A 12,981-nucleotide genomic window follows, 5' to 3' on the forward strand; every position below is an offset into this window, starting at 1 on the left:
AATGGAACAAGAAATGTTACATATAAATTGAGAGGACAAAATAAATCTTTTGTGGGCTTGTACTGAACTCATTATGGAATAGGCATTCATTGGTCATTTTTAGAGTTTTCTAATCCTATTTGGATTGAACTATGCCACTCGTATATGCCCTTATTCATATCCTCTTGAGGTGGTAAGTTATGATAGGTTTAACATTATTTTAATACGAGCTCACTATTAACACAAAATTTTCACATAGTAAGTTGTGAAATTGTATGTAGAATTTGTGTTAGAGCAATTGCATCAGTTGGTATATAAGTGTGTATAATAAAAGAAATGATCAAATTTACACATTTTTTTTTTATTATAAAAAACAGCCCACATCAGCTCGTGTATAACTGTTTATATTTTACATTCTCCTTCAAATTGCTACAGTACCGTGTAAATTTACACGGGTACTGTAGCATGTGTATTTGATTTTTTAATTATTTTTTATCTCTCCTCTACTGACTCTCACCTCCCTCTCTCTCTCTCTCTCTCTCTTAGACACAGCACAGCTCTCTCTCTCTCATCTCATCCTTTTTTCTTCCTCTAGCCGCCGGAGAAGAATGGGTTTGGGTGTGGGTGAGGCTCGACGGAGAAGACGCTCGCCGGAGAAGACGCAGCGACGCTCGACGGAGAAGACGCAAGCTGACGGAGAAAACGCTCGCCGGAGAAGACGCAGCAACGCTCGACGGAGAAGACGCTCGCCGGAGAAGATGCTCGCCGGAGAAGAATAAATAATAAAAAATGTAAAAGAAGGAATATTTTATTAAATAAATGTGTAAAATAGATAAACTGATGTGGGTGTTTTGTAAAAGTAGAGGTGTAAAATAGAAAAAGTAGGTTTTTTCGTGTAAAATAGATAAAAATTATAAACGAGCTGATGTGGTTGCTCTTAGCATTGGTGCTCATATTAAAGTGATGTTAGATTAGAAAGTTATGAAATTGTGTGTGAATAAATATGTATCCTCTTTTTTAGTTAAATTTAAATACAAAAGCATATATGGTACATATATTCAAAAGAAGTATTTTGAAATCGATTTAATTTTACAATTTTATATCCATTTATTGAGGTTGCAAGTTGTTAATGGTAGATGATAAAATAATGTCAATAGTGGGTCCAAATAAGAATTATTAAAAACTGCAAACTTAGATGTGTAACATTACTCTAAGAAATAAGTGGATAAAAAATACGAAACTAAAATAAAACTTCAAAAACTATACGTAATTAAAAATTATCTTATGAGACATCTCTCTTACAATATGTGAGACTCACACATATTGTGAGAGATGTCTTAGATGACACCTTCTTATACATAACATAATATAATGTCTTTTGTTAATGGTTATTGGATACTAATATACTATTGAGCTACCCAAAAACAAAAAAAACTCAACCTTAATCATGAGCTACCCTAAATTTAAAAGGGGGTAAACCATTTTAGGAAAATTTTTATTGAGAATTGAAAAAACTGTCAAACTTTTTAATAGCTTTTTCAATTTTGATAAAATTTTTTCTAAAATGGATTATTAATGTATATTTTAAGAGCATATAATCGGACCCAATTTAAAATAAACATTTGTTAATAGTCTACCCTAAATTTAAAATAAGTTGTGACAAATGACTCTTAAAAGTCCTTTAGTGTGAAAAAGTAAAAAAGAAAGAAACAGTAAAAAGTGAAAAAGTGTGATAAACAAAAGGAGCGTTTTTATGTTCAATCACATGTGATGTGACATGCCAGCCAGGTCATCTTCCGCCACATGATCCACAGTTTATTAGCAGCTAAGTACAATTATTTACTATATGCACCCACTTTTTTCCTCTTCCCATACATCTAAAAGACTTTTTGTCTCACCTTTTTTATTTGTTGATCTTGATTCTTAATAACATCCTTCATTATTTATTTTTATTTTTATAAATAAAATGTTTATCCTCCACTATCATCCATTTTAATTTAAGAGTTGTGTTAACAGGCACCATAAGGTGTCTGTTAATAGTAGTTTTTTTAAAAAAATACTTTTTTTGGGTCTTTTTTTGTAGTTCTATGTCATTTTTTTTTTCCAGCATTATAAGTTGTTAGATCATCTTTATTGAGAGAAAAAAAATATTAAAATAAATTGTGAGATCAGTTTTATGTTTTTTTTCTTCTATTTATCTAAATTTTTTTATTAAATAGAACCCATGTTAGCCCAACCTTAACAAACACCGCACGATACTCGTTAACATTTGCCTTAATTTAATTCCATTACAAATTTCTCTTGAGAAAAAAGAAAGACATCTAAAATTTTCTGAATTAAGTTTTCAAAATGAACAATATTTTAAGGCATTTTAAAATATAAAAAAATATTATTATAACATGATTATATCAAATTAAGTCATGGCAAACAAAATTATAACAATAAAAATCTATGAAATGACCATCTTTTAAAAACCAAAAAGAATTGCTTTTCAATTTTAGCATATTAATCATTCAAAATTCTTATAACTCATTAATATTATTACAATCTCTTTTATAAAGAGAATCACAATTCAAATCTCTCATTCCTATTTATTATAACCATTAATTATAGTTAGAATTGTAATTCAATTGACATTTTAAAATGCTTTAAACCAAAATATTCAAGATTCAAAACTCTCCTCCCCAACTGATAGACTTACTAATTTAAATAGTGCCTCCTGTGTATAGAGGATTGGAAGGATCCTAATTTGAGCAACATGTGACACGACCCGACATACAAGTAATTAAATTTCTAAGCTCTAACTATTTCAATATATATATATATATATATATATATATATATATATATAACTGAATTATAAAGTACAAAAATTAAATTATTAAAAAAAAGCATTAAAAATTTAAAACTATAGGTAAAAGTTGAATGAATCAATCTCTCTCTCTCTAGCTCTACAATAAATACTAAACTCACTCACACAATGCTTTCTCTCTCTCTCTCTCTCTTACTTACTCTCTCTCTCGCTCAACTCACTTTCTCTCTCTTACTGTTTAGCATATTGTTGAGGGAATATTGAATATTCCCTAGAATATTCTAGCGAATACTTCAATATATTGCAAAAAATTCAGTTACAAAAAGTTCACTTTTAGAAGAAATTGAGAGAATATTCTGGAGAATACTTCAATATATTGCATAAAGCCATATGTCCATTCTTTTCACAAATCTGACATTGTGGTTGTTGACTAGCTCTGACCTTGAAGCCTTGAAGATCTGGACTGACCCACTCTGATTAGGTTGAGACAGATTGCTGTTGAAACCTCCATTTAGATTAGAATTGTAACAACCAGTACCAGCAGTGAAATTTCCTCTACCTCCATATCCTCCATGACCTCTCTGATTGTTATTTCTCCCTCTTCCTTTACCAAAACCTAGAGATTGGTAATTAGCAGCCATTGCCATAGATGTACCTTCAACTACATTGGATCTTTTCTTAATTACTCTTTCTTTAGCATTGAGAAGAGTATTAAGTTCTTCAACAGAAAGAACATCACTACAAGTCCTTATAGCAGAACTGAAAGAATCATACTCTGAAGGCAAAACATCAAGAGCAACATGAAGCAATTCTTAATCGTCAAGAAACACTGAAACAAAAGCCAACTTATCCCTAATTTGCATGATCTTCTGAAAGTACACATCAATAGAATCTGTAACTTTCTTCATAGCATTCAACTCAATTTTGAGACTCTTAATATTAGATCTATAAACTGAAGCAAAACGCTTTTCTAAGACCTTCCATACACCTCTAATAGATTTCTGTCCTAAAGTAAGAGCAAGAACAGATGGAGAAAGCGTAGAATTGAGGAAGGTGAAAAGCGCTTGTTCACGATTCTCCTAATTGAGAAAAGCAGGATTAACCTCAATGGTAAAATTACCAGAGGAATTGTCACGTCCCTGTCAGAAAAAAAAAAAAAAAAAATGGGAAAGGTCAAGTTTTAAGCCCTCCCACGTGCCCCCCACCTAACCCCACTACCCATCACTCTCCACCACTCATTTGCTCTTATTTCTTCTCCCTTTTTTGGCCGGCTCTCATCTTTCTTTCTCTCTTTCATTTTTCTTTCTTTTCTCTTCACCTAAACACACTCATTCCTCACCTCACCCGCCGGCCTCCTCTCCAAAACACACCATCTCACCATCATTTTTCCGGCAAGATCACCGGAAAAATTCTTAGGAACCCATAAGCATCTTCATCATTTTATTTGAGGTTCTAGCCAATCTCCTTGGAGCTTGGAGAGTTAGGCTTTTGTGGTTGCGAGGTAAGTAGCTTCTTAATGGGATACTTTTAGAAAATTTCCATATTTCACAAACGATGTTTTGGGTCAAACACATTTTGGAAAATTATATATGGGTATATGCTTACTTAAAATTGTCGTGTTGTGACCCTATTGCATATTATTATATATAAAAATGCATCATATTTGGTATTGCATTTGGGGAAATGCATGAATTGTTGATATAGAAAAATGAGCATCTTTTATATAATCTTTGATAAGGAAATTATGGATTCTATGGTATAATAGAAAATTTAAAGATGCTTATCTTGTCTTAGTATTTGAGAAATTGATAGAAAATCTTTGTGGCAAGAATGAAGTTGAAAACCTTACAAACTTTGTGGAAGTAGATTATTTAAGGTTTTTCTGAAACTACTTGGATATAAACTATATGTTTCAAAGTAACGTAACTTGTGAGCATTATATAGTTTTAACACCATGCCATGTGTGATTTCCCGGTGATCACCCGATTTGGTTTTCGTAGTCTTTGTGACAACGGAATCAAATCTAGGTCAGTGCTCTTTCACTTTGGATGACGCGTTCTTCCCTGCTGTCCATGGGGAAGAGGTTCCTTAATTGTGTGTGGGTGAGGCTGCCGTCCATGGGGCCAAGAGACCACATGCAAGAGAGGGCCTATTTGACGCGCTCTCGCTGCCCATGGGGAGAGAGAAAAACCTTGAGGGTATGGGTGAGGCCGCCGTCCACGGGGCCAAGAGTCCGCATACTGCAGAGGACAATATCATGCCGGTTGTGAAGGAGTGGATCCCCCGACCGGTATATATGGTAGTGTGGTATATTATTGTGATAATTTGTCTTATATTAGATATTATGGCTTTGAAATTTATATTGTTAGTGCTCACATATTATAGTATATTGTTTCAAGGTAGTTACTTAGAGAAATTTGGTATTTCATTAGTTAACCATTCTTGTCATATTATTATTATTGAAGTTGGAACTTGCATTTCCCCTACCCCCATTAATTATGCTACTTACCGGGGCCTAGTCTCATCCCATTATTTTTATAAACTTTTCGCAGTAGGCAACAATATTTTGAGACAGCTTTTGGTGGCTAATAGTAGTTAGACTAACTACTGATGGAGGCTGAACTTTTGTAATGGATTTTATTTGATGATGTACATTTTAGAATAGGCTTGACTCATTCTTTTGTATATGATAGTGGTTGTGACTATGGTTCCCACTGATGGGACAAGCTGTTGAAATGTAATTATTCAGACCTCTATTCTTTTGTGGCCAATGGTCTTTGTAATTAATGCTTAGAGCTCTGACTTACCTTGAGAGTATATTCAATGAAATTATTAAGATAATTTTTGATGTTGATACTTGATAGGATTTATGTGGATTGAATTGTCGAAAAGAAAAAAAAAAAAAAAAATTTACAGGTACTTGAGATGTCTTTCTCACGCTTTGAACCCTTTGGGATTTGGGGTGTGACAGTTATGGTATCAGAGCATAGGTTATGATTCTGTAGACTTTTGAAAATAGGAATTGATTTTGATCTAAGTCAGAGCATTAGGGGTTGATGAATTCCTTATTTTATACCTTTGTTTCAGCTTCCACCTGCTATTCCTTTTCTTCTTTATCTTTTCTGTGTTAACCTTCTATGTTGCCTTGTGATTTACTTGCTTGTTTCTTGGGTATAGGTATAAGTACTTTGGTACACTATGCCTCCTAAAAAGAAAGCACGTAAAGTAAGGCATGTGGATGAGGTTACAGCTCCTGAGCATGGCCATAGGCAACGCCAAGAGCGTGAGAGACCTGTCACTCCTGATGGTGGTGAGATTGATGAGGAGACAGTGGCAGACAGGATTTATGCTAGGATTGCTAGAGCAGTCCAGGGTGGTGAACGGAGGAGGGATGGTTGCCTTTTTTTGGAGTTCAATAAGCAAAACCCTCCAACTTTTGATGGGGGACCTGATCCTATAGCAGCAGAGAACTGGCTGCTAAAGATGGAAAAATTACTGAGAGCTCTTAGATGCACTGATGCTGAAAAGGTGGAGTATGCCACCTATACTCTTCAGGGTCCTGCTGAGAGATGGTGGAAAGGTGCTGAGGGTTTGTTGAGCACTCCCATTACTTGGGAGAAGTTTAAGGAAGCTTTTAATGGGACTTACTTCCCAGATGTAGTGAGGGATCGTAAGGCAAGAGAATTTTCTGATTTGGTTCAGGGGGCTATGACAGTGGAGGAGTATGCCGCTAAGTTTGTTGAGCTCTCTCGCTTTGCTCCTTACTTAATTCCAGATGAGTCTAAGAAAGTGAAAAAGTTTCGGGAATGCCTTGATGGTAGGATTCGCCCTCTCATTATAGCCTTTGGAGTGGATACTTATATTGAGGCTGTGAAGCGGGCAATGAGTCTTGAAGAAGATTATAAGCACAACTTCAATGCCAAGGAGAGTGAAAAGAAACAAGGGCCCTTTCCTTCTCAACATGGTAAGAGTCAAGGGCATAAGAAAGGATTCTTTAAAAACTCGAGTAATAGAGGACAATCTTCTAGGCATAGCAAGAGTGCCTATCCTCAGTCTGGTGATAAGAAGTCTTGCTCTCGTTGTGGTAAACTTCATGATGGACAAAATTGTGATGGGGTCAAGATTTGTTTTGTTTGTAAGCAACCCGGACACTTTGCTAGAGATTGCCCAAGTTCTAAGGGCTCGGGCTCCTCTTCCTCATCTCAAGTTACAAAGGGTAATGACAATGGGAAGAAGGTGCAAGGTAGAGTGTATGCCTTGACTACTCAGGATGCTCAGGCCATGGATACAGTGGTGGCAGGTATACTTCCCTTGTTCTCTGCACATGCTAAAGTTCTTTTTGATCCTGGTTCTACGCATTCTTTTGTTTCTTGTGCATTTGCTAAGAATCATGATAAAAGCCTCGAACTACTTGACTTTGAGTTATCGGTTTCTACCCCTGTTGGTGATACTTTAATGACTAATCTTGTGCTTAAGTCTTGTATTATTTGTATTGAGGGTAGAGAGTTATTGGCTGATTTGGTGTTGTTGGATATGCATGATTTTGATGTTATTTTGGGTATGGATTGGTTGGCTTCTTACCATGCTAGTGTGCATTGTTTTGAGAAAGAAGTGGTGTTTAGGCCTTCAGGTGAATCAGAATTTTTATTTAAGGCTTCATGTTTGCCTTTAATGCCTTGTGTGATATCATGCATACAAGCAAACCGCTTGCTTAGAAAGGGATGCCAAGGATTCCTTGCTAGTGTAGTGGATTTACAAAGTAGGGAATTGGAGATAGGAGACATTCCCACTGTGAGGGAATTTTCGGATGTTTTTCCTGATGATTTACCTGGGTTGCCCCCGGATCGTGAGATTGAGTTCTCTATTGATCTCCTTCCTTGTGACCGCACCTATTTCTAAGGCACCTTATAGAATGGCATTGTGAGTTGAAAGAGCTTAAGGAGCAAGTGGTAGAATTGTTGGACAAGGGGTTTATTCGCCCTAGTGCCTCGCCTTAGGGAGCTCCAGTTTTATTTGTCAAGAAAAAGGATGGGTCTATGAGGTTATGTATTGATTATCGTGAGCTTAATAGAGTCACCATTAAGAATAAATATCCTTTGCCTCGTATTGATGACTTATTTGATCAGTTGCAAGGAGCACAAGTCTTTTCTAAGATTGATCTTCGTTCGGTTACCACCGCCTTGAAGATTAAGGGTGAGGATATACCAAAGACGGCCTTTCGGACTAGATATGGTCATTATGAGTTTTTGGTGATGCCGTTTGGATTAACTAATGCCCCTGCTGCTTTTATGGATTTGATGAATAGGGTATTTCATGAGTACTTGGATCGATTTGTCATTGTGTTCATTGATGATATTTTGATTTATTCTAAGAGTCAAAAAGAGCATGAAGAACACTTGAGGATTTTTTTACAGATTCTAAGAGAAAGGAAGTTGTATGCTAAGCTAAAGAAGTGTGAATTTTGGTTGAATCAAGTGGTGTTCTTGGGTCATGTGATATCTAAGGATGGAATTACAGTGGATCCTAATAAGATAGAAGCTGTGATTAATTGGGATAGGCCTACAAATGTGAGTGAGGTTAGAAGTTTCGGGGCCTTGGCCGGTTACTATAGAAGATTTGTAGAGGGGTTTTCCCGCATTGCAGCTCCTTTGACACAACTAACTCGGAAGAATGTTAAATTCGAGTGGAAGGAAGATTGTGAGAAAAGCTTCCAAGAGCTAAAGCAGAGGTTGGTCACAGCTCCAGTGTTAACTATCCCTTCAGGTACAGGGGGTTTTGTCATTTATAGTGATGCTTCTCATAAGGGACTTGGTTGTGTGTTGATGCAAAATGGGAAGGTTGTGGCTTATGCCTCCCGTCAGTTGAAAAATTATGAGAAAAATTACCCCACTCATGACTTGGAGTTGGCTGCAGTTGTTTTTGCTTTGAAAATTTGGAGACATTATTTGAATGGGGAAAGATGCGAGATTTTCACTGATCATAAAAGTTTGAAGTATTTCTTTACCCAAAAGTAGTTAAATATGAGGCAACGAAGATGGTTGGAATTGGTTAAGGATTATGATTGTTCTATTAACTATCATCCTGGTAAGGCTAATGTTGTAGCTGATGCTCTTAGTAGAAAGCCTTCAAGTTTTTCAGCTGCTTTAGTAACCTCTCGAAAGGAAATTATTCGGGATCTTGAAGGGATGGAGATTGAGGTTGTTATGGGCCATTCTGAGGCCTACTTGGCTAGTTTGTGTGTTCAACCAACTTTGGTGGAAAGAATTAAATTGTCACAGGCCGATGACCCACATCTAAAGAAAATTATGGATGAGGTGCGTAGTGGAAAGAAATCTGAATTTTCTATCTCTGAGGGTGGTGTTTTGAGATTTGGGAGTAGACTTTGTGTGCCAAATGATCCATTGATTAAAAAGGAGATTCTAGAGGAGGCTCACTATTCCCCATATATAATACATCCGGGTAGTACAAAGATGTACCATGATCTTCATGAAAACTTTTGGTGGAATAATATGAAAAGGGAGATTGCTCACTTCGTAGAGCAATGTTTGACTTGTCAGCAGGTTAAGGTATTGCATCAACGACTCTCGGGTTTGTTGCAACCACTTCCTATTCCCCAATGGAAGTGGGAGAAAATTACTATGGATTTTGTTTCTGGATTGCCAAGATCTCCTAAGGGGCATGATGCTATTTGGGTGATTGTTGATAGAATGACAAAATCGGCTCATTTTCTCCCTATTCGGATGAACTACTCTCTTGATTAGTTAGCTCAGCTCTATGTTGATGAGATTGTGAGACTTCACGGAGTACCTACTTCTATTGTTTCAGATAGGGACCCAAGGTTTACTTCTCGTTTTTGGGGTGGTGTGCAAAAGGCCTTGGGTACTAGATTGGATTTTAGCACAGCTTTCCACCCTCAGACAGATGGACAATCTGAAAGGACTATTCAAACTCTAGAAGATATGTTGAGAGCATGTGTTTTGGATTTTAAGGGGAATTGGGCTAGTCACTTATCTTTGGTGGAGTTTGCTTACAATAATAGTTATCATTCAAGTATTAAAGCAGCATCTTATGAGGCTTTGTATGGGAAAAAGTGTGGATCCCCGATTTGTTGGGATGAGGTGGGAGAACGAAAAATATTGGGGCCAGAGATTATTCAGAGGACTTGTGAAAAGGTAAATATGATTCGTGATCGACTACGAGCAGCCCAAAGTAGACAAAAGAGCTTTTATGATATTAAAAGGAAGGCTTTGGAACTTGAAATTGGAGATAAAGTTTTCCTACGGGTTGCACCTATGAAAGGAGTAATGAGATTTGGTAAAAAAGGTAAGTTAAGCCCTAGGTATGTAGGGCCTTTTGAGGTCTTGGAGTGAGTGGGCGAAGTTGCATATAAAATTGCCCTACCACCGGCCTTGTCAGGAATTCATAATGTTTTCCATGAGTCTATGTTGAGGAAATACATTCCTGACTCTTATCATGTTTTGAGTTATGAGCCTCTTCAGATTAGAGATGATTTATCATATGAAGAAGTTCCGATAGAGATTTTGGACCCTAAAGAGCAAGTGCTACGCAAAAGGACAATAGCTTGGGTAAAGGTGTTTTGGAAGAATCACTCAGAGAAAGAGGCATCTTGGGAGCGTGAAGATGATATGTTGTCAAGATACCCAAGCCTTTTTCAAAATTAAGGTATGTAGAATTTCGGGGACGAAATTTTTATAAGAGGGGAAGAATGTCACGTCCCTGTCAGAAAAAAAAAAAAAAAAAAGGGAAAGGTCAAGTTTTAAGCCCTCCCACGTGCCCCCCACCTAACCCCACTACCCATCACTCTCCACCACTCATTTTCTCTTATTTCTTCTCCCTTTTTTGGCCGGCTCTCATCTTTCTTTCTCTCTTTCATTTTTCTTTCTTTTCTCTTCACCTAAACACACTCATTCCTCACCTCACCCGCCGGCCTCCTCTCCAAAACACACCATTTCACCATCATTTTTCCGGCAAGATCACCGGAAAAATTCTTAGGAACCCATAAGCATCTTCATCATTTTTTTTGAGGTTCTAGCTAATCTCCTTGGAGTTTGGAGAGTTAGGATTTTGTGGTTGCGAGGTAAGTAGCTTCTTAATGGGATACTTTTAGAAAATTTCCATATTTCACAAACGATGTTTTTGGGTCAAACACATTTTGGAAAATTATATATGGATATATGCTTTCTTAAAATTGTCGCGTTGTGACCCTATTACATATTATCATATATAAAAATGCATCATATTTGGTATTACATTTGGGGAAATGCATGAATTGTTGATATAGAAAAATGAGCATCTTTTATTTAATCTTTGATAAGGAAATTATGGATTCTATGGTATAATAGAAAATTTAAAGATGCTTATCTTGTCTTAGTATTTGAGAAATTGATAGAAAATCTTTGTGGCAAGAATGAAATTGAAAACCTTACAAACTTTGTGGAAGTAGATTATTTAAGGTTTTTCTGAAACTACTTGAATATAAACTATATGTTTCAAAGTAACGTAACTTGTGAGCATTATATAGTTTTAACACCATGCCATGTGTGATTTCCCGGTGATCACCCGATTTGGTTTTCGTAGTCTTTGTGACAACGGAATCAAATCTAGGTCAGTGCTCTTTCACTTTGGATGACGCGTTCTTCCCTGCTGTCCATGGGGGGAAGAGGTTCCTTAATTGTGTGTGGGTGAGGCTGCTGTCCATGGGGCCAAGAGACCACATGCAAGAGAGGGCCTATTTGACGCGCTCTCTCTGCTGCCCATGGGGGGAGAGAAAAACTTGAGGGTATGGGTGAGGCCGCTGTCCATGGGGCCAAGAGTCTACATACCAGAGAGGACAATATCATGCCAATTGTGAATGGGTGGATCCCTTGATCGGTATATGTGGTAGTGTGGTATATTATTGTGATAATTTGTCTTATATTAGATATTATGGCTTTGGAATTTATATTGTTAGTGCTCACAGATTATAGTATATTGTTTCAAGGTAGTTACTTAGAGAAATTTGGTATTTCATTATTTAACCATTCTTGTCATATTATTATTATTGAAGTTGGAACTTGCATTTCCCCTACCCCCATTAATTATGCTACTTACTGGGCCTAGTCTCATCCCATTATTTTTATAAACTTTTCAGAGTAGGCAACAATATTTTGAGACAGCTTTTGGTGGCTAATAGTAGTTAGACTAACTACTGATGGAGGCTGAACTTTTGTAATGGAGTTTATTTGATGATGTACATTTTAGAATAGGCTTGACTCATTCTTTTGTATATTATAGTGGTTGTGACTATGTTTCCCACTGATGGGACAAGCTGTTGAAATGTAATTATTCGACCTCCTATTCTTTTGTGGCCAATGGTCTTTGTAATTAATGCTTAGAGCTCTGACTTACCTTGAGAGTATATTCAATGAAATTATTAAGATAATTTTTGATGTTGATACTTGATAGGATTTATGTGGATTGAATTGTCGAAAAGAAAAAAAAAAAAAAAATTTACAGGTACTTGAGATGTCTTTCTCACGCTTTGAACCCTTTGGGATTTGGGGCGTGACAGGAATCCTTCAAGAATTGATCTGGTGCCATAGCAGATTCATCAATGGCATCGATCATAGAATAGGTTTCCAAAATTACCTCAATTTGGTGCTTCCGAATGATGTAATAGGAGTAATCAAGCTTCACAGTCATCATAGAGACATATTCGAGAGTAGCAATAGTGAGGGATTGATGTGTGCAATGGAATTAGCCATTGTAGGCACGGTAGTTGAGGTTGAGGAAGAATTTGGATTCGCAGAAGCCATGGAAGCAAGAATTTGATACCATGAAGAAATTGAGAGAATATTCTACAGAATACTTCAATATATTGCATAAAATGGCTGGATGAATTACATAATAAGAGTCTATTTATGATTATATACGCATAGATGAAAGAGAGAGAGTGGCTTAACACAACAGAATCAGTTATAACTGATTTAACAGCTAATCACACGTGCCTAATTGTAAATTAAAGGCTAACTGATTGCCTGATACTCCAAACCCTGCGTTTCACATTTTCTTTAAGTGATACAGTACATTTTGTGGCTGATCTCTTAACTCTGAGGAATGAACTCAAAACGACACCATTGCACCATCTTCCTTCATTAGTGGCAGTTGCATCATCGTGCTGCACCTGCTAC

At 36.6% G+C, this 12,981-nt stretch overlaps 1 protein-coding gene across 2 annotated transcripts; it reads left to right on the top strand.

Annotated features, from left to right (window-relative positions):
* Positions 1 to 4,066: 4,066 nt before the first annotated feature.
* Positions 4,067 to 12,244, top strand: LOC142631824 (uncharacterized). Of its 2 annotated transcripts, none has more exons than XM_075806144.1 (4): positions 4,067 to 4,292; positions 5,969 to 7,091; positions 10,838 to 10,889; positions 11,943 to 12,244. In XM_075806144.1, exons 2-3 carry the CDS (start codon positions 5,990 to 5,992, stop codon positions 10,846 to 10,848), a joined length of 1,113 nt encoding a protein of 370 aa, XP_075662259.1. In that variant the 5' UTR covers positions 4,067 to 4,292; positions 5,969 to 5,989; the 3' UTR covers positions 10,849 to 10,889; positions 11,943 to 12,244. The 2 variants fall into 2 exon arrangements, with proteins under 2 accessions (XP_075662259.1, XP_075662260.1); XM_075806145.1 differs by having other exon boundaries at positions 4,067 to 4,240.
* The last annotated feature ends 737 nt before the right edge of the window (positions 12,245 to 12,981 follow it).

The sequence above is a fragment of the Castanea sativa genome, chromosome 4 (assembly GCF_040712315.1).
Source record: "Castanea sativa cultivar Marrone di Chiusa Pesio chromosome 4, ASM4071231v1".
In the NCBI taxonomy this organism is placed as follows: domain Eukaryota; kingdom Viridiplantae; phylum Streptophyta; class Magnoliopsida; order Fagales; family Fagaceae; genus Castanea; species Castanea sativa.

What these genes read in the sequence shown, in the direction of transcription:
- LOC142631824 (XM_075806144.1), top strand. Translation starts at nt 5,990, where the DNA reads ATGCCTCCTAAAAAGAAAGCACGTAAAGTAAGGCATGTGGATGAGGTT.